Source organism: Antedon bifida, chromosome 5, assembly GCF_963402885.1.
Source record: "Antedon bifida chromosome 5, ecAntBifi1.1, whole genome shotgun sequence".
NCBI lineage: Eukaryota > Metazoa > Echinodermata > Crinoidea > Comatulida > Antedonidae > Antedon > Antedon bifida.
Window position 1 is genome coordinate 8,132,168 of NC_136230.1, and position 22,488 is coordinate 8,154,655.

Sequence of the window (22,488 nt, forward strand, 5' to 3'; positions counted from 1 at the left end):
GAGGAACGATCACAAAACAGTAAAAGTTGACTGCTATGAACAACGTTAAAATAAAGGTATTTAGACAATTCATTGTCCGAGGTCTTTACATATTGCACGAAATGTAGGTCTAAACCAATTATAGGATACAAATAACCATAAAAAATAACATATAACTTAAAAAACGTAAAACATAGGCCTACAAAATATAAACAAACACTTCAAATTCAAATATTCAAATTCTTAATTGCAACAAAGTAAATATTGTTGAATTTACAATATTAAAATAGCAAGTAATAATTAAAATTACAAGTGCATTACAACATATAAAAATGACATTAAAATATTTAAAGCATAATGATAAAATGTTATTTAAAAAATATAAAACAAGCGCTGTGAATCATGTGTTAATATATAGGCCTATTTATAATAAAAATTATCTGTTGATTTAGCGTTTTCTTATTAAATTCTCGGTTCTCATACAGTATACCACCAGTAGTCTCCAACCGGGAGCCATGGAGCCAGGGTTCCTCAGACCACCCCAAACAATGACTGACCATTCATGTGATAATTCCAATTAACACGAATAATTGTATTTGTCAGCCAAAAATGTCTTCACAGTTACTTATGAATAGAAAGCCATGACAGTAGGCCTAAACATGAAGATTGTTTGATCCGCTGGTGACGTAAGAATGTTTCATGCAATGCAGCAGGATTGTGGCAGGTACCTCGACAAACCACTACTTTCAGATTGAACATTAGTCTTTTCTTGATTGTCGGTGTCCTAAAAACAAATATACCATCATGGTGAATAAATTATTTTTACAAGGAAAGGAAAATAAATAAAATCGGATTGCCTCAGGCCTAAACTACGAGATATAATTTGGAACTTAGGGCCCATATGGGCGAGTGTGCCAGTAACATATCCTATCAAATATCGGCAATAATATATGGTTAGCCTACATTTCTTCTGTCTAAATGGGTGAAGGTAAACGTAGCTAACTGTGTTATTTTGAGTTTGTGTATTTAATCCATCAGGCCAACTTATTTTCTGGGCAAATAAAGCGAAACTTTGAAGGGAAGACTGAGAAGGAAAACTTCTTACTTTGAATCGTTGTTTCCAGCGCCTGATGTTATATTTTCCTAGTGAATTAAGTACATCAATTATCTCTTCTTTGAGGTTTTCATAGTCAAGGCTTCGTCGATCGGGTCCCAGACTATGCTCCATATTGTAGGCTTCCTCGAGGAATTCCATACTAAGACTGAAGCGGTTTTCCGCATCCGCTGAAGAATATAATAAAAAACCTTTATTATTGCAATGAGAGTTTTTAGACTGGCGTTATCATAAAGTAATAAACAGTAAATAAAAACAGTAACTAACCTCGCTGGGCCTCTGATATCTCTGCGGCTCTTAATATCTTCTTACCAATATGATGGTGAACACGACCAACAAAGTACAAGCACCTGGCTGTGTCTGGGTTTTCTTTCAAAATCCGTCGGCAAATACCCAAACTTTTCTCAGCATCTGGGAGAGCTTTTATATAATCTTCCTTTTCAAAGTTGCAAAGCGCCATGTTTTTAAATATTTTTGATCTCAGTGAAATTTCTATACCCGGGAAACTACTCTTCTGTATTTTCAATGCCTTTTTGAACCACTCTAACGCTTCGTCGTACTTTGCTGTTTTCTCAGCACCCTTGAGTCTATTCCCCCAACTCCTTAAACAGGTTCCCATATTCATGACATAAACAGAATAATCAATATGTCCTTCTGGATAATTGTCTGTAATTCTTTCAATTATGTCCAACGCCTGTTGGTGATACGATCTAGCCTCATGATATTTCCCCCGACGGTGTTGCAAATGGCCAATTGAGTTCAATCCACGTGCCGTCATTGTGTGATCTCCTTCGTGTTTTTGTCGCAGAGCCAAAGATCGTTTAAGTGCATTCAAACTTTTGCAGTATTTCCTCTGTCGACTGTATGCTCGTCCTTTCACGTACAGACATGCGGACTTAGCAATCACCGCATTTTTATTATCTGTATCTTCAGATTTTAGTTGATCAATCATCTTCAATCCGTCGTTGGCAACATCGATTGCCATTGGTAGTTCGGCTTGACAAATGTGCTGGTCGCCTAACCATGCACTGAGAAAACTACACCTTATATAGTCTCCTTCTTCCTTGGCTAATTGTGATTTCTTTTTAAAATACTCAACTCTTCGATCTGCTTCAACCAACCCATCCAAGATGACATACTGCCTGTCCTCTTCGGAAAAGTCTAATTCTGCTACAGTGTTTCTTGGTGAAATGTTAGCTTCCTGTTCAAGATATTCGATCAGATTTGATTTGTCACTCTGGAATCTGTCAAGACCCTCTTTGAAATTTCTATTTGCAAGTTCACAAATTCTATTCAACTTTTGATAGTAATGTTGAAAAAATGCTGCTTTGGCAGTATCAATACAGGTTTTCAAAGACGGATCTTCGCCTATTGCAAAGTTGCAGGTCTGCCTCATCAGTGTGTGGACATTGTACTGATTACACTCGCCTTCACACGATGCAATGTTTTTAAATTGATCTAGCTTATCAAACTGCAAAACTCCGTAGGCGCAAAGTTCCTCTAGATGCAAACTAGTAGCACTCTTCTCCTCGTCAAGAATAATGGCAGCTACCTCTCTGTAAAAGAAACTTGGAAAGACGGTCAGCTTAACCAAATATGACTTGTAATTGTTATCAAGTTGATTAAACATAACACGTAGACAACTGAGAACACTTTTTTTTTGTTCGATACCATGATTGTCAGTTTTGTCATACGTGTGCTCAAAAACTATCCGTGCTGGAGCCGGGTTTTTCAGAAGTTCCAGTAACTCTTTTGGTTGCATATGTCCCAGTTTCATACGACTGGCCACAGTTCGAATCGCATGAGGGTTTTGGCCACAAGCAAGTATCAAATCTTTACAGATAGCATCGTCGAGCTTTCGTAGCCCAGACGAGCGACGAAGAAGGGACATGGCATCTAACACCTCAAGAGGTTTTATATCAAGTTGATGAAAGCTGTTTACCGACAATAAGGACTCATCAACTCTGTATCTTGTTGTGATTAGGAATTTTACTCGCTGGTTTTTCTCGGCAACAAATTCACGAAGAAAATTGATGAAGTCATCACGCGCTGGTATTCCTGGCTTCAAAACGTCGTCCGCATTATCTAAATAGATTATTGTTTCTGAAAAAACAGAGTAACATATACGGTAATATATCATGGTAGATTAAAATAATTATTCTGGATAATGTTACAATACACGCCTGTTGAAATGTTCTGTATATTGAGAGTGCAACAATGATACATATTTTGATGAATATACTCTTAAATTTAATTTGATGGTTACAGTATGATCTCATTAATAATTGAGTTATTGTAAAAAAAGTGACAATAATGTTGGCGTCAATGGTGATAAACGAAAATACCAAATGATGTGTATTACTGGAGTACCTAATTTATTTTCTCGTATCCAGAAAAATAATTCGGCAGCATTAAAGTTAGATGGTACCATGTCTTTGATACCAATTGCGTTCATGATGGCAGCCCCTACTTCGCTCAATGACGTTAGGTTCCTCAAGTTGACAAGATAAGTTCTGTTAAAAAATAAAATTTGCAATACAATAGTTTGTCATTTTCTTAATGTATTACTTATTAACTAAAATTATACTACGCAATAGGCCTAACTTAAAGTTGTGTTTAATGTGCTTACGTAACAACACATTCTTCTTTTAAATGTGCGGAGTAGATTGCGCATGTCTGAATAGATAACTTTGTTTTTCCAATTCCAGGCGAACCGGCGAGAATCACACAACAACATTTGTTTGTAACCCCAACATTTTTCGCAGCAAAAGCCTGTAAGATTTTGTGCAATTCTTTGTCTCTTCCAACAAACAAAGCATCGTGTTTTACTGACAGCAACCTGATGCGTTCTTTATATTCTTTTATTTTACGTTTATACTCTTCAATCTCGTCTAAGCCAGTTTCGTTCTTCATACGCTCGTATACTTCCTCTAGAAATCTAGTATCGTCCTCCGAAATAATCTCATTGTCCCAGAGTTTCTCAAACAATTCTAGCGGTGTTGATAATTCATCGTAGACATCCTTGTCCAATTTATCTCTTGAGTATAGTTTAAATTTCTTGAATTCTTCATCTTCATCTTTCATTCCATTATGCTGTTCAGTTAAGAATGTATAAAACGGATTGACAGTAACAGGAATATGATCGTTTTCTTCACTTGACGCCATGATTGCCTTAGTCCTATATAATAAAATATGTGAAACAAATATAGTCATTGAAATTTACTTATGTCATGTACAGAGTTGAAAGACAACAATAATCCCCGTACGGTTTCTTTGTTGTCGTTTTGCTCACATTATATCTTCTTTATCTTCATCATTGTTGTATATCATTGCTGTTCATTTTATTTCAATAAACATATTTCTTTGAAACAGAAATGTTTTTTTTATTTGATTTTTCATTTATTTTTGTTGTATGTTAAATCCATCATGAGATCTCCTCTTAGGTTAAATTTAACATGAAATAAAATAATAATGAATAGGATACTGTGTCGGCATATACATCTGTTCCGAGAGTAGGGTACTCAACATTTTGTTTTAAGAGTAAACTTTTCAAAATGTGACCACTTGGAGATATGTCGAGTCGTGTCGGAAGGGATACTAACATAAGGAGGATCTTGGACGGCGGATATGGATTGGCTCACAGATTAAGTGGAACCCGATTCTTTTTATCCCACATTAGGTAAACTTGTATTCCCTACATATACTTATACGTACCGTTAGCTCAGGCTTACTCGCAATATATTACGAACCGAGCTTGCTTAGGCCTATCTTGCTCGATTTCTACTATTTTATAGACTATTCATTGGGAAACCTTCGAAAAGAGGATACCTATCCACATAATTCTCATGCATTCGTAAAACCACGATTATTCTGTAGGCCTACTTTATGCTTGATTATATGGAAAGCTTCCATTTTCTATCATTGCGACCCGGATTGAATTATGCAGGCAAAACCGATGAACCGAATGGTTTGTTTATTGATTGTAATGTTTTTAAAACAAATTCTATTCGTTTCTTTGGCTATTCGCGTTAACCTTATTACAAAACGCGTCGTTTAATCGGGGTAAGGTTTCAGTTCTCAGCACATTACATTGGTAGGCCTAATATAATACTATTTGAAAAACAAGTGTTAACATTAACACGTCGTAAAATTCCGACACGTACTATGTCCCAAAACCCAAGCCCGTCAGCTCCAATATTTACTATTCTATAAAAGTTAATACATTTGAATTGTAATCTATAACAGTATAGTAGTGTAGATGTGACATCTACTGCAGTTATAGATTACATTTCGAAGGTATGTGTCATCATAATGTTTAGTTGACGCACATAATCATGCATTGACGGTAATTGCGTTTTTATACTACATGCATAGGCCTAATTTTATTGCACTACCGTGTGTAATTGTGGTAACCGACATAGGCCTATATTCAGTTTTCGTAATTATTTTATGATAGGCCTTCTCTACAAGGTAATGTAACTGAAGACTTTAAGGTAAGAACCAACTTAAGCCTAGGCCTACTATGTTGGAATAATTAATCGTTAACTCTATCTATATGCCTCTTCGGTTACATCGAATTACATTTTCAAATACCGTAACAATAACATTACGCTCTGTTGATATAAAATACATAACCACCCTTACAGCATCACGACGCCATTAAAATAAAACATCGTAAAAAGAAGATTGGTCCATTGAATATGATATGATATAGGCCTACTGTAGGCCTACTGCTCCGGGTTGCTAAGGTTTAATCGTAACAGGACGTTTGATCTCATTATACATACGAGGAAAACATTAAGAGAAATATTTCGCAGCAGGCTACCATGCAGGCCTGCATAGGCCTACAGATTGCATGATCCTTTTCATCATAAAATATGATCACAAACACTCGCTCTAAATGCAAATGGTTCAACAATAAATGCTTTGCATTTTCTAACATCTTATTAATCTAAAAAATAGAATAATTTGTAGAATTGGGATTTTGATAACCAATATCAAGATGATAGATATGAATAAGTGGCCTAGATGTATTTAAAGATATATTGTGCCCTGAAAAATAATATAAATTTGTGTTGTTGAATATGCTATGATAATAGTTATTCACTTTGTGACCAAAAATTGGATAAAAAAACCCAATATTTGTGACCTGAAAAACTGTAATTTAAATAGTCAGATTGGCTGCCAGCCAATTAATGTTTGTTTGAATATAACCGTTTGTTTGTCTTTTTATAATAACTGAAAACGTTTTTCCCGTTTTTTCTGATCAAAACTATAAAATCGCCAATTTACAATCTGATTTTCAATTAATCTTCATTTTCATGTTTTCACTCTTCCCTTTATACTTACTTGAATTATTTTATCTACCAACAACAAGAATGGCTATCTACCCAGCACTATACCACCACTAATACAACATTCGACCTTGCAAATACTAGAATAACTCTTTTATTTAAAATAACAAAAGCATATTATTACAAGAGCTAGACCTATCATATTGTGTAAAACGGAAACATTAGCACAATATAAAAGACATAACGTATGCAGATGTAATTTTGTAAGTTAGTATTAGCTTAACTAATATTTCAAAGATTCCATCATGAAAAAGGAAGTCAATTATTATAATATTTCCTCCATGATTCCATGTACCATGTTTTACCATTTCTTTTTATTTGTGCCAATCCTCCACGGTATAATTTTCGCATAAACGAAATAGGATTGAGTATTTCATGAAATAGTATTTTCAATTCTCCCTGATCATACTTTACTGTATATGATGTTACTGATTTAAATAAATCAAATGTTTAAATTCATGGGCTATGCACCGTTAAAAACGATTAGATACTGTACAATAACAAATACAACTACTGTTGTTCATAGTTGTAATTAGAAAAGCTTTCCTTATTAGGTATGTTTTTAGAGTAAAGATTGTGCTGGTTTTGTTTTCTATTTTATTATCATTTTTATGATGATAAACTGGCATGATTTTTTATTAAGACTTTTATTGGGAGTGTTTTAATTTAGACCTGGAAATAATGATATATTTTAATGGCGCGCGTACCTTGTTATCAATGACTGTAAATTATTGCGCTGTTGTCTAATTGTTATATTATTTATTTGTATGTCTCATTTGTAATCCGGCCTAAATATTTTATCATAGCTTAGTTATTGTCCCGTACTTTCTGTCATTCAGATTCAGGGGCGGTCCACAGTGTCTATTAATATCTGTAGTAGGCCTATGTTCGCCAAAGCTTAAAAAGAAATCATATAAGCACTGCACTGTATTAACTTTTTTTTTTATTTAAAGGTATATAACACATTTCTATTTGGAATTGTAGTAGAATTCATTTGGCATGATCTACACTTTACCAAGAATTTTCATACAATTTATACTGTATTTTATCACTTTTTTTAAACTCCTCCCTCGAATAAACTCGCCTTGCTTAAAAACCATCCTGAACAATTACCCATAGCGTTTATTCGAATAAATACGGTATTTTGCACATGACAGTTTAACTTATCGTTTTGATGACTAAAGGGTGAAAGAAATGAAGTCTTTCTTCACCATCAATGCAGTATTGCCTTTCAGACGAATGTACCGTATACACCAAGTTAGTATTGAATAATTGCCTATTTACCGTATGCATTTGATACATTCAATTATAAGATATTCCGTAATTACGTATTACATATTTGTTATATTTACAGGAGAAATGGGTCATGGGTTCAAATAATGAAATCGATAATATTGCCGTCACTGTTAATCCGTTTTATGCATTCATAACTGATCAACATAATGGCATGGTCGATGAAGAATTCCAGAAAGTCAAATTCCATTCAAAAAACAAATTGGTCAGGATTGTCTACGATAAAATAAAAACACCACTAGCTTTGTTTGAGAAACTCTGCGATAATGGGGTTATCTCGGAGGACGATACTAGATTTCTGGAGGAAGTATACCATCGTATCCAGAACAAGACTGGCCTAGACGAGATTGAAGAATATAAACGTAAAAGAAAGGAATATCAAGAACGTATCAGGTTATTGTCAGTAAAAACCGATTCTTTGTTTGTTGGAAGAGACAAAGAATTGCACAAAATCTTACAGGCTTTTGCTGCGAAAACTGGAAAATGTTGTTGTGTGATTCTCGCCGGTTCGCCTGGAATTGGAAAAACAAAGTTATCTATTCAGACATGCGCAATCTACCCAGCATTTTTGATAGAAGAAAAAGTAGTTGTTACGTAAGTATATAATATTGCTATTAAACTACTACATAAAGTATTTTAATCTTAGTTTCCGTTTTTTTGTGTTTTTAGACACTTAAGTTATAGACGAGTTTGTAACCGAACACATTATTTAATAATTATATTTTAAAGACGACTTAAATATTTTATATTTTATATTTACTACAGTACTTATCTTGTAAACCTGAGGAACTTAATGTCATTAAGCGAAGTAGGAGCTGCTATCATGAATGCAATTGGTATCAAAGATATAGTACCATCTACGTTTGATGTAGACGAGTTATTAGGAAAGATACGAGATATGAAATCAGGTATATTTTAAAATGTCTCTTTTCCCAGCATTTTAGCATCAATACAAAAATACAAAATTATAGGCAAATAACAAATGGAATATGTGCTAAAAATAATTCCACAAAGCAAAATGATTACATTCATTTGACTTATTCTACTAATAGAAAAATATGTTTAAGACTGATAAAATTAATATTGAAATTGGGCTCAAAATAACTACTAGTAGTCAATACACAATAACCTCACTTAATTAGGCGAAGAGATGGTTAAATAGGGGACTCAGTAACTAAGTTACAATGTAGTATACAAATATTATGTTTTTCAGAAACAATATTCTACTTGGATAATGCTGATGATGTTTTGAGACCTAGACGCCCTGTGCGTGACCACTTCATTAATTTTCTCCTTGAATTTATTCGAGAAGAAAATCAGAGAGTAAAATTCCTAATCACAACAAGATACAGAGTTGATAACGAGTTCTTATTGTCGGTAAACAGCTTTCATCAACTTGATATCAAACCTCTTCAGGTGTTGGATGCCATGTCTCTTCTTCGTCGCTCATCTGATCTTCCAAATCTTGATGACACGATTTGTAAAGATTTGGTGTTTGTTTGTGGCCATAACCCTCACGCGATTCGAGCTGTGGCCAGCCGTATGAAACTGGGACATATGAAACCAAAAGAGTTACTGGAACTTCTGAAAAAACCGGCTCCAGCACAGATAGTTTTTGATCACAGGTATGGCGCAAATATGTCGACTGAAGGCCAAGAGATCGAACAACAGGAGAGCGTCCTTAGATGCTTACGTGTTGTGTTTGATCAACTCGACAACAAGTACAAGTCATACTTGATAAAGCTGTCCGTCTTTCCAAGCTTCTTTTACAGAGATGTAGCTTCTATCATTCTTGGTGAGGAGAAGAGTTTCACCAGTTTGTATCTACAAGAGCTCTGTATCTATGGTCTTTTGGAATTCGATAAGCTTGATCAATTTAAAAACATCGATTCTTGTGAAGGGGATTGTAATCAATACAATGTCCATACACTGGTGCGGCTCACCTGTGAACTCGAGACAAGAGAGCATGAGTCTTTAAAACCGTTCATTGATACTGCCATGATAGCATTCCTCAATCATTACCATCGAGTGATCAATGACATCTGTGAACTTGCAAATAAACATTTCAAGGAAGGCCTTGAAAAGTACCAGAGTGATAAAATCAATCTAGTACAATACCTGGAACATGAAGCAAACAGAAAACCGGCAAACACTGCAAAAGAATTAAACTTTTCGCAAGAGGACAGACGGTATGTTGTCTTTGATGGCTTGGTCGAGGCAGATCGAAGAGTTGAATATTTTGAGATCAAATCACGCATAGCTAAGGCCGAAGGAGACTTGATCAGTTACAGCTTTTTATGCGCATGGGTAGGTGACCAGTATATATGTCAAGCCCAGATATTAGAGGCACACAAAGCCGCGGACAACGGATTGACGACACTTGATAAACTAAAATCTGGAGACAAGAGTCATGAAAATACAATGATTGCTAAAGCCGCTTGCCTGTACGTGAAAGGACGAGCATACACTGGGCAGCAGAAATACGAGGAAAGTTTGATGGTTCTCCATGAATCGTTAGCTTTGCGACGAAAACTTGAAGGAGACCATACGATGACCGCACGTGTACTCAACACAATTGGTCACGTGTTCTATCGTCAGAAAAAACTTCGGGATGCCCAGCGCTATCACCAAGAGGCATGGGACATGATTGGCAAAATCACAGGTGGTAAACCGGAAGTACATATTGATTTTTCTGTGTATGTCATGAATGTGGGAACATGTTTTAGAAGCTGGGGAAATAGATACACTGATGCTAAGGAAACCGAAAAGGCTAAGGAACAATATGACAAAGCTTTAGATTTTTTCAATAATGCTTTAAAAATGCAGCAGAGGAGCTTTCCGGGTCTAGAGATTGAACTGACGTCAAAGATTCTTAGGAATAGAGCACTTTGCTACTTTGAAATGGAAGAATATACCAAAGCTCTACCAGATGCTGAACGAAGTTTGCGCATTAGCCAACGGATTTTGAAAGAGAACCCTGACACAGCCAGATGTCTGTACTTTGTTGGGTGTACTCACCATCATATTGGTAAGAAAATACTAACAGCTGAAGACTTATCAGAGGATGAGAAAGGTAAGTTTTGTGAGCAAGCAGGAAAAATAAAATAATCTTGTCAAATATCAAATGATGGGATATATACTTTATATGACATAAAAACTATGAAAAAACTATTCTGTTACATTATAGCACTGTGGTCAGCATTTAGAATATTTGATTTTGAAAGGCATGTGTGAATTTACATTATTATAATCTTTTAAGTAGTACAGCTACTGCTTTAACTGATTTTTTTCGAGAGCAGTAGCTGATATAAACTATACTTAAAAAACGGCAAAACGTTCAGCGTTATTAGGATCAATTTCATTTGTTATAATAATTTATCTTTAGCTGATGCCTACAACCACTTCAGTCTGAGTATGAAATTCCTTGAGGAGGCCTACAATATGGAGCATAGTCTAGGACCCCATGGACGAAGCATTGACTATGATGACCTCAAGGAAGAGATAATCGATGTACTCACTTCACTCGGAAAAGACGAGGACGCCACCAATCTCTGGGAACAACGATTTGCAGTATGACTTTTTTTTCTGTCAAGAAATGTATTTGAAAATAAAGTCAGATTTATCAAACACCCCTAGAAAAAATTCATCTTAACTTGGTTTTAAGCCAATTATTTTTGCTTTAGTCAGTTTAAAAATAACATAAGCAATTATTTTCTTAATTATCAGATGACGAAGTCAATTCCATAGGATACCCTGAAAAGAACTGGTCTGATAAATAAACCCGTAGTTTTTCACTCAATCATTTCTTAACAAAAAGATTGATATGTTAACTTACGGCAAAGTGGTGTAAATTCAGCTCATGAAACTGTATTAAACTGTATCCCAATCATACAAATATATCACATGACAAATATGACGATATTATTTAAAGTTGTTTAAAATTTATCAATAAAAAAAATTGAGCTGTAAAGTTGTGAAGAGAAATAGCCAAATATATTTTAACCAACTTAACTACAGCATACCTGGGTTATTTTCTTTTTTTAATTAGTTGATCAGATATTCAAGATATCATGCTTTTCTGTATTTAGGAAACAGACCAACAAGATACTACTGAAAGTTATCATACGTGTTATGAACATATCGGTGTACCAACGCAACCAACAGAAACCACTAAAGAAGAAGAAGACGATGAAACTATGGAACCACATGGATCAACGGATGAAGAAGGTGCAACGCTGAAACAATCAGAGGGAGCTACGAAAGAAGAGGATGCTGTAGCAGGTGGAAAGAGCTACAAAACTCGAAAATTGTTTAAGATGAACAAGTGCTACGTCGCCTAAAAAAGAAATCTGATTTTAGGTTAATTTAACATGAAACATAAATAAAATAATAAAGCTATACATTTCCACAGAAAAAAACCCCGAACCAATAGGCTGATAATGACTGAAAATGAACAGTTGTCTTACCGGGGAAATTGATTTAAATTGGTTAATTTAAATTTTTAAATAATTGTTTTGACCTCTAATAGTTAGGCCTAGTTGTATGGGAAAATGTACCTAGGCCCTCTTTATGATTGTTAAATTAGTTCAGCTAGCTTTGTTAGACATATTTTTATAAAATGTTATGGCAGCAACAACTGCTTAAAACTTTACGGAATTATTCTAAATGTATTTACATTCCAATTTAATCGAACCTTGTCTAAATGCAATATTAATTTAATATTAAGGTTATATACGTTGTATAGACCTAGATAAACTGCGGCCACCGATTAGAAGGAATACGGCCTGAGATTTTGATGGCTCAGAATTAGCTTATTTGTATATAATGCAATTAGTGGGAAATAATATTAATAGCCGCCGAATATAATTTAACATCTTGAAATCTTAAATTATTTTCAATTTTCAATAATCCGTTTCTATTTAAATTATTTAAACGCTTTATATTTTTACTATATGGACGATGTATCGATACATGTTAGACAGATGGGATACGAAGGGTTACCTGCTAGTTTGGGGAAGAAGCTGTTTTAGAGGTATCTGTTCACCCATTGTATTCTCCCTTCAGTGTGAATAATTTAGCTGAATTTAGTGCAAGATTACGGCTAAATTAGTTTCAAACGTAGGTACTTGGTAGGCTTACATATTACACAGAGCAAAGGTTGGTGATCACGGATAAATCTATAAAAGAAAGTTACGGTATATACCGTTAGTCCCAACATGATTTTTTAAATTTTATTTGCAGTATAATAAGTTTAGTTTTCCGTATCTATAATTAATTATTACTTAGACTAGTCATTTGTGTAGTAAATGTCTGGTCTTTTGGTGATGGTGTCGATGATTTCATATAATGAAACTGTTTCAATTCGTCTTATTTTCTTCTTTCAATATGTGTGTATTGCTATAAATGGTAAATAAATGTGTAGTCTGTGCTGCTTAAAAAAGTTTTTATTTGTTTGTTTTTAGTCGCGTGGACGCGACTCTATAGTTCACTATTTCGGTCGGTCGGTCGGTCTGTCTGTCGGTCTGTCTGTCAGTCCGGTATCACTATGCATTGTAGCACGCGACTTAATGACTGTTGGCCTTGTTTTTTGAAAAAACAGTACAGGCCTATAGTATACAGTTCATCGAAAATTAGAAAACAGCACACACAGTAGCTGATCTTGCACACATCAAGCAAGTTTGACGAATAATGCGTATTGCAGTATTGATTTTAAAAGGGTATGAGTACATACTGTACATACAGCAAAAAAATAAAAAGATACAAACACATTATAAAGAAAATGGTCCAATAAAAGGCAAATAGCAACAAAATAAATTGTTATTTGTTGTTTTTTTTAAAGACAATTCATTGTATTATTTCATGTAATCTACAGTTGCACGGTATAAAAATATTCTTTGGCCGCCTTGAGAATTGTACCAGTTCCAAATTTTGTTACATTAAAAAAGCATCAATCGAGGCAGATTGGAAGAAAATTTACGTACAGTTTAACGGAATGTTGCTTTGAGGCTGCGGTACACACTGAACATAAAAAAAATGAATGGGTTATTTTGTTGATTTATTCAATTTAATCACTTCCAAAAAATTGTTTTTACTTATAAAATAACAATTATATCAAACAAAAAATCCATTGGCTGGCAGCCAATTTGACTATTTTTTGCTTTAACTTACAGTTTTTCAAGGTAAATATATTTGTTTTCGATCCAATTTTTGGTCAAAGTAAATAACTATTGTGTGGCATTAAAATAGCACATTCAACCAAAAAAAAAGTATTTTTTTTCAGGGGACAATACATTTCAAAGAGACCGAAAATTTCTCTCCATAAATATCATGCATTCGTAAAACTCCATTATTAGTCCCTGTATTTGCTGATTGATTATTACGACCCGGATTGTGCAAGCAAAACCGATGAACCGAATCGTTTTGTTTATTGATTGTAATGTTTTAAAAACAAATTCTATTCGTTTGTTTGGCTATTCGCGTTAACCTCAATACCAAACGCGTCATCGGTGGTAAGTTTCCGTCCAGTAAACATTGGTAATGTTTATGTGTTAATTATGTGTCATCAAATTCTGATACGTGTCATGATAGTTTCAAGCCCGTCACTATTCACTAATCCAATAAAGTAGTTATATATTTGAATTGTAATATGTAATATAACACTATGTGTGTATCAGCATAATGTTTAGTTGACGCACAGAAGCATGCGTTGATGATTATTGCGTTTCATTATATTGTAGGCATAGTAAAACATTGAATATGTAATTGTGTTTCCTTTGTACCTGCTAGTAACGTAACTAGCTGTAGGAAGACTTTAAGGTATGTTGAATTCAACCTATATCCTCTTCGTTTCACTCTATCTATAGTCATATAGCATAGTCGGTTAGGCCTACATCTACTGCATCTACATTTTACACATTTTCAAACAACCACTACCCTCTGTTGATATAGAATACATTACCACCATTTCTGCGTCATGACACGCCAATAAAGGAAACGTCGTACAAAGGAGAATTGGTCTATTGAATAGAGTATCGTGTAGGCCTAATGTGGGTAGGTAGGAAGTTCTTTAATCCTTAATAATGGACGTTTTATTCTGTACATTTACACTACCTGTACCAGGAAATCATTAAAAGACATGTTTCGTGGCCTACATGTACATACATGTTTTTTACAAAAGCTTTAAAATGCGAACTGTTCAATATTACTGGTCTACAATATCGTATATTAATGGCAATGATAAGAATCTACTTAGATGAAAACAAAAACAAATAATGTTTCTATATTTGTGCAATGCAAAAATAATTTGCTGAAATAGGCCTATGAAATTCTATTTTTACTCGGGCTTCGCTTCATGAAAATTGAATTTCATTTTCACCTCCTGAAATTATTTGTACCATCGCATTTGTTTAATAAACAAATTTAGGCCAGACTATTATTATTATTATTAGGCTATTATTAATGACTTACTCATGAAACAAACACAAATTGAAAATATAAAATTCTTAGGAGTTTAAAATAATATAAATAAAATGAGAAAGTTTTGTGAAATTTTATATTTACTTACTTAAATTATATCTATAATTTATTTCTGATATATTTCAATTATTATTATAATTTTGCGACAAGCATGGCTAGTCCACCCCAACACTAAATACCCCCATACAGCTTGGCTTTTTTTATTCGTGCAAAGAATAGTCATGGAATGGGATACAGTAGGGCCTAGTGTGTTTTAGATTGTAAAAGCATAAGATCAAGAGCTATTATATTCTGTAAAAAGGAAACAAAACAAGCAATTAAGTCAGCCATCAATGGATCCGTAAATGGATGCCTACTGCAGTCTTTCAGACGAGATGTAGGTATATGTATAATAATGTTAGTATTAAAGAATTGTATTATATATTATACACACAAACCTAGTTTTTATAGTTCCTTATTACATGTTTGTTATATTTACAGAAGAAATGGATCATGGCTTCAAATAATGAAATCGACAATATTGCCGTCACTGTTAATCCTTTTTATGCATTCATAACTGATCAACATAATGGCATGGTCGATGAAGAATTCAAGAAAGTTAAACTCCTTTCAAAAAATAAATTGGTCAGGATTGTCTACGATAAAATAAAAACACCGCTAGATTTATTTGAGAAACTTTGCGATAATGGAATCATCTCGGAGGACGATACTACATTTCTGGAGGAAGTATACCACCGTGTCCATAACAAGACTGGCCTAGACGACATTGAAGAATATAAACGTAAAAGAAAGGAACATAAAGACCGTATCAGGTTGCTGTCGGTAAAAACCGATTCATTGTTTGTTGGAAGAGACAAAGAATTGCACAAAATCTTACAGGCTTTTGCTGCGAAAACTGGAAAATGTTGTTGTGTGATTCTCGCCGGTTCGCCTGGAATTGGAAAAACAAAGTTATCCATTCAGACATGCGCAATCTACCCCGCATTCTTAAAAGAAGAAAAAGTAGTTGTTACGTAAGTATGTCATATTGCTATTAAACTACTACCTATTTTAATTATAGTTTCTGTTCTAAGTGTTGTAGATAATTAAATTAAAGTCAAACAGTCCTTGGGAAACTTTAGTAACTGCACATATTATTTAATAATAATAAATTATTTCTTTCAAATTTATGAATAGTTACATTTTAAATACAACTGAAATAGTTTATATGAAAGCCATTATTTTTTACTACTACTTCTTCTTTTTTTACTTTTTCTTTACAGTACTTATCTTGTAAACCTGAGGAACGTAACGACAATGAAAGAAGTAGGAGCAGCCATCATGAATGCAATTGGTTTCAAAGATATAGTACCATCTACGTTTGATGTAGACGAGTTATTAGGAAAGATACGCGATATCAAATCGGGTATACTTTAAAGTGTCTTTTTTTCCATCCAACAGTAGACTCAAGGTTCAAATTCAAAACCCGAATCTGAAGCCCTACACATGTACATTAGAAAACCTATTTGATCACTTTAAAATGATATACTATTGTACCATGTATAGTATTAAGTTACAATATTATATAATAACATTATGATTTTTTTTCAGAAACAATAATCTACTTGGATAATGCTGATGATGTTTTACGACTAAGACAGCCTGTACGTGACGACTTCACCAAGTTTCTTTGTGAATTTATTCGCGAAGAAAATCAGAGAGTAAAATTCCTAATAACAACAAGATACAGAGTTGATAATAAGTTCTTATTGTCGGTCGACAGCTTTCATCAATTTGATATCAAACCTCTCCAGGTGTTGGATGCAATATCTCTTCTTCGTCGGTCGTCTGAGCATCCAAATCTTGATGACACGATTTGTAATGATTTGGTATTTGTTTGTGGTCACAACCCTCATGCTATTCGAGCTGTGGCCAGCCGTATGAAACAGAGGCATATAAAACCAAAAGAGTTACTGGAACTTCTGAAAAAACCGGCTCCAGCTGGAAGAGTTTTCGATCACAGGTATGACGCAAATATGTCGACTGAAGGCCAAGAGATCGAACAACAGGAGAGCGTTCTCAAATGCCTACGTGTTGTGTTTGATCAACTCGACAACAATAGCAAGTCATACTTGATAAAGCTGTCTGTCTTTCCAAGCTTCTTTTACAGAGACGTAGCTTCTATCATTCTTGGTGAGGAGAAAAGTTTCACCAGTTTGTATCTACAAGATCTCTATATCTATGGTCTTTTGGAATTCGATAAGCTTGATCAATTTAAAAACATAGATTCTTGTGATGGGGATTGTAACCAGTACAATGTCCATACATTGGTGAGGCTCACCTGTGAACTCGAGACACGAGAATATGAGTCTTTAAGACCCTTTTTTGATGCTGCCATGGTAGCATTCCTCAATCATTACCATCGAGTGATCAATGAAATCTGCGAGCATGCAAACAAACATTTCAAGGAAGGTCTTAAAAAGTACCAGAGTGATAAAATAAATCTAGTACAATACCTGGAACATGAAGCAAACAGAAAACCGACAAACGCAAAAGAATTGAACTTTTCTCAGGAGGACACACGGTATGTTATCTTTGATGGCTTAGTCGAGGCAGATCGAAGAGTTAAATATTTTGAGATCAAATCACTCAAAGCTAAGGAAGAAGGAGACCTGATAAGTTACAGCTTTTTATGCGCATGGGTAGGTGAACAGTACATATGTCAAGCCCAGATATTAGAGGCACATAAAGCCGCGGACAACGGTTTGACGACACTTGATAAACTAAAATCTGGAGACAGAAGCCATGAAAATACAATGATTGCTAAGGCCGCCTGCCTATACGTGAAAGGACAAGCATACATCAGGCAGCAGAAATACGAGGAAAGTTTGATAGTTCTTCATGAATCGTTAGCTTTGCGACGAAAACTTGAAGGAGACCATACGATGACCGCACGTGTACTCAACAGAATTGGTCACGCGTTCTATTGTCAGGAAAAACTTCTGGAAGCCCAGCGCTATCACCAAGAGGCATGGCAAATGATTGACAAAATTACAGGTGGTAAACCAGAAATACATATTGATTTTTCTGTATATGTCATGAATGTGGGAACATGTTTTAGAAGCTGGGGAAATAGATACACGGATGCTAAGGAAAGCGAAAAGGCCAAAGAACAATATGACAAAGCTTTAGATTTTTTCAATAATGCTTTAAAAATGCAGAAGAGGAGCTTTCAGGATCTAGAGACTGAACTGACAGCAAACATTCTTAGGAATAGGGGACTTTGCTACTTTGAAATGGAAGAATATACCAAAGCTCTACCAGATGCTGAACGAAGCTTGCGTCTTAGCCAACGGATTTTGAAAGAGAACCCTTACACAGCCAGATGTCTGTACTTTGTTGGTAGTACTCACCATCATATTGGTAAGAAGATACTAACAGCTGAAGACTTATCAGAGGATGAGAAAGGTAAGAACAAGGGAAAAGTAAAATAATCTTTTCAAATTTCAAATGATCGGATATTCCTGATATGACATAAACACGATTATAAAACTATTCTGTTACCTTATAGCACTGTGGTCAGTATTTAGGAAATTTAAGAATAGAAATATAGGTATGTATTTACATTTTATAACCAATTTCATTTGTTATAATAATTTTCTTCAGCGGATGCTTACAACCACTTCAGTCTTAGCATGAAATTCCTTGAAAAAGCCTACAATATGGAGAATAGTCTGGGACCCCATCGACGAAGCATTGACTATGAGAAGCTCAAGGAAGAGATAATCGATGTACTCACTTCACTCGGAAAAGACGAAGACGCCACCAATCTATGGGAACAACGATTTGCAGTATGAGTTTTTTTTCTATCAAAAAAAATGTATTTGAAAATAAAGTACTGGGGTCATATTTATCAAACACCCTTAGAAAAAAAAATCACCTTAACTTGGTTTTAAGTCAATTATTTTGCTTAGAAATAACCTTAGCAACTACTTTCTTAATTCTTAGATGACGAAGTCTATTCCATAAAAATACCCTGAAAAGAACTCGTCTGATAAATAAAGCCGTAGTTCTTCACTCGAGCACTCAATGGTATTTAGCTCATGAAACTGTATTCATTATCGAATCATAATCATACAAATAGATCACATGACAAATATGACAATATTTTTAATATCCTGTAATTAAATGTGTTCTTCGACTGTCGTCGACATTTTAACCAGTACAGTGTCCGAATTTTTTATTTTTTGCAAGTTGTTTAAAATTAATCATAAAAAAAATTGATCTGTAAAGTTGTGAAGAGAAATAGGCCAAAAGTTAACTATAGCATTATCAACGAACCTGTGGTTTTTTTCTTATTAGTTGATTAGCCAGTAAAATCACGATATCATGTTTTTTTTTCTGAATTTAGAAAACAGACCAACAAGATACTACTGAAAGTTATCATACGTGTTATGAACATATCGGTGCACCAACGCAACCAACAGAAACCACTAACGAAGAAGAAGACGATGAAACTATGCAACCACATGGATCAACGGATAAGGAAGGTACGTCGTTGAAACGACAGAGAACAACGAAAGAAGAAGATGCTGTAGCAGGTGGAAAGAGTTACACAACTCGAAAATGTGTTAAGATGGACAAGTGCTACGTCGCCTAAAAAAGAATTCTGATTTTAGGTTAATTTAACATGAAACAAACATAAAATAATAAAGCTATACATTTCCACAGAAAAAAGCCCGAACCAATAGGCCTATAATGACTGAAAATTGATGAAAATAAACAGTTAAACAAAAACCTGTTGTCTGACCAGGGAAGTTGATTAAAATTAGTTAATTTTAATTGTTAATAATTGTTTTAACATCTAATAGTTAGGCCTAGTTGTATGGGAAAATGTACATAGGCCCTAACTCTTCATGATTGTTAAATTAGTCCAGTTAGTTTTATTAGACATATCTTTATAAAATGTTATGGCAGCAACAATTGCTTAAAACTTTTACGGAATTATTCCCAATTTATTTACATTCAAATTGTTATTATAGTAATTGATATACTTTTAATCGAACCTTGTCTAAATGCAATATTAATTTAATATTAAGGTTCTATACCTTGCATAGGACTAAATAACTGAGGCCACCGATTAGAAGGAATACGGCCTATATTTTGACGACTTAGAATTAGCTTATTTGTATATAATGCAATTAGTGGGAAATAATATTAATAGCCGCCAAATATAATTTAACATCTTGAAATCTTAAATTATTTTTAATTTTCAATAAATCTATTTCTATTTAAATTATTTAAACGCTTTATATTTGTGTACCAGTAATAAATGTGCATTTTTACTATATGGACGATGTATTGATACATGTTTAGAAGGACGGGATACGATGGGATACCTGTGTGTTTAAAGAAGGAGCTGTTTTAGAGGTATATATATTATATATTCTCTCTTCATTGGCACTTTTAAGGGCTTTTTTAGCATGTGTGTCTTGTAAAGGTTATTAAACAAATAAATAAAAAATTTATTTAAGGGGAAATTCCTGTGATATCGACAGAAATGTAACTAAATTTAGTGCTATAAGATTACTGTAAAACTAGTTTCAAAAGCAGGCCTACATGCAGAGCAAAGTTTTGTGACCACGGCGAGATCCGTAAAAGAAAGTTACGGTATATAGTTCCAGCAAGTATTCTTAGGTAAATAGAATAATAAACAGTTTAGTTTTCTGTATCTTTAATTTACAATTCTCGTGAAAATAATATATGTATACAAAACAATAATGTGAATTTACAATTATTACTTAGATTAGTCATTTGTATCGTACTATATTTTGGTCTTGGTGTCGATGATTTCATAATGAAACTGTCTCAATTTGTCTTATTTTCTTCTTTTAAAATCTGTATGTTGCTGTAAACGTTAAATAAATGTTTAGTATGTGCTGCTTATCTACAAGTTGTTTATTTATTAGGTTCGGAAAGGCAAATTATTAAATTAAATAAAAATATATACAGTATATAGGCCTTGTATTCAAATAATCTAAAATTAAAAATTGGTTCGATTTCACTAGAATACGAGTTAGAAACGGAGCACACGAGAGCAGAGCGTGCATTAGGACGTTGCGATTAACATGATTTGACGAATCTTATTTCAAATGTAGATCACAGATATACCGGAAATTATATAGCAAAAACATAAAAGGAACAAACATTCTAAAGAAAAAAATACAAAATATTTAAATAATTCAATAAAAGAGGAGAAAAGTAAAACAAATGGCAATTTTTTTTTAAATTATGAAAATTGGTTTATTTATGTGAATAAAATATGCTCATGTTATTGAAATGAAATGACCCATTGAAATTGTACTTATGTATTGTACGGTGGTGAAACAAAACACGAATCACAGTTGTTAGTATATTAGCATTATATTAGTATACTTTTTTTGTGTGTGTTTTGTTTGCACGATAACGTCTACACGTTTTAAGTTGTCGTCCTGAATGTTTGGGCTTTAATTGGTATATACTTACACATCATGCCTATCCATTTTTAGAAAAATCGATATATTGGTGACATCACAAATGCTTATTAAAATCTCGAGTTATCGTTTATCTTAAATAATATTATTAAAAAACAAAAGGCACCATCTCTGTTACTCTCTTTATTTTGGCAAGTATTTCGCTCTGTTTCTAAGCGCCAAATTTATTATTAAGGGAAATTGGTCTATTGAATAGAGTTTTATACTTTAGGCCTGCACTATGTATAGGAGGTATCCTGTATTTATACTTCCACAGTAGGATTACATGTTCCGTAGGTCTACACACACATTTTGTGTTCAAGTGTTTAATATTGTATATGTAATATCTTGTAATATCCAATTTAAGCCCGATCTACTATTATTAATTACTAACTAATGAAGAAAAACAGTAAGAACTAGAAACACTATGTTCAATAGAACATAAACCCAGTAAAAAAAAACTGAAAACATTTGGTATTGCAAACGGAGTCATCGGTCAGCATTATAAATATGATGAATGCGCTGCTTACACAGCATTTATTGTCAAATATATAAAATATTTAAAATTTGTTTGTACAGTTTGTACACAGACAAGGCTCTTAAAGTTATAAAAAAACATCAAAAAACACGATAATGAAAAAACACATCAAAAGATAAAAAGAGCATACAGATAGATTCCAATAGTCATGATGCCTACAATACGGTGAGACACATTTATACTAATCTTATCTAGATGTTTCGGAATAAATGACTTTCTATATCTGCCAGTTCGAGTGTAAAG

At 33.8% G+C, this 22,488-nt stretch overlaps 2 protein-coding genes across 2 annotated transcripts in view; one reads left to right on the forward strand and one right to left on the reverse strand.

Moving 5' to 3' along the window:
- Positions 1 to 389: 389 nt before the first annotated feature.
- On the reverse strand, positions 390 to 4,885 carry LOC144843822 (uncharacterized). The gene is made up of 6 exons (XM_078700779.1): positions 4,808 to 4,885; positions 3,723 to 4,271; positions 3,464 to 3,606; positions 1,361 to 3,196; positions 1,085 to 1,263; positions 390 to 763 (listed from the first exon to the last, which is right to left on the reverse strand). The coding sequence occupies exons 2-6, from the start codon at positions 4,256 to 4,258 to the stop codon at positions 677 to 679; spliced, it is 2,781 nt and encodes a 926-aa protein (XP_078556905.1). The 5' UTR covers positions 4,259 to 4,271; positions 4,808 to 4,885; the 3' UTR covers positions 390 to 676.
- Positions 4,886 to 5,521: 636 nt separating this feature from the next.
- LOC144843819 (uncharacterized) overlaps positions 5,522 to 22,488 on the forward strand; it is a 67,042-nt gene continuing 50,075 nt past the window's right edge. Inside the window, exons 1-6 of the mRNA XM_078700774.1 lie at positions 5,522 to 5,586; positions 7,802 to 8,334; positions 8,506 to 8,648; positions 8,954 to 10,813; positions 11,126 to 11,310; positions 11,829 to 12,466. Coding sequence (XP_078556900.1) covers positions 7,814 to 8,334; positions 8,506 to 8,648; positions 8,954 to 10,813; positions 11,126 to 11,310; positions 11,829 to 12,080 — 2,961 coding nt within the window. The 5' untranslated portion in view covers positions 5,522 to 5,586; positions 7,802 to 7,813 and the 3' untranslated portion in view covers positions 12,081 to 12,466. The remainder of the gene's footprint in view (positions 5,587 to 7,801; positions 8,335 to 8,505; positions 8,649 to 8,953; positions 10,814 to 11,125; positions 11,311 to 11,828; positions 12,467 to 22,488) is intronic.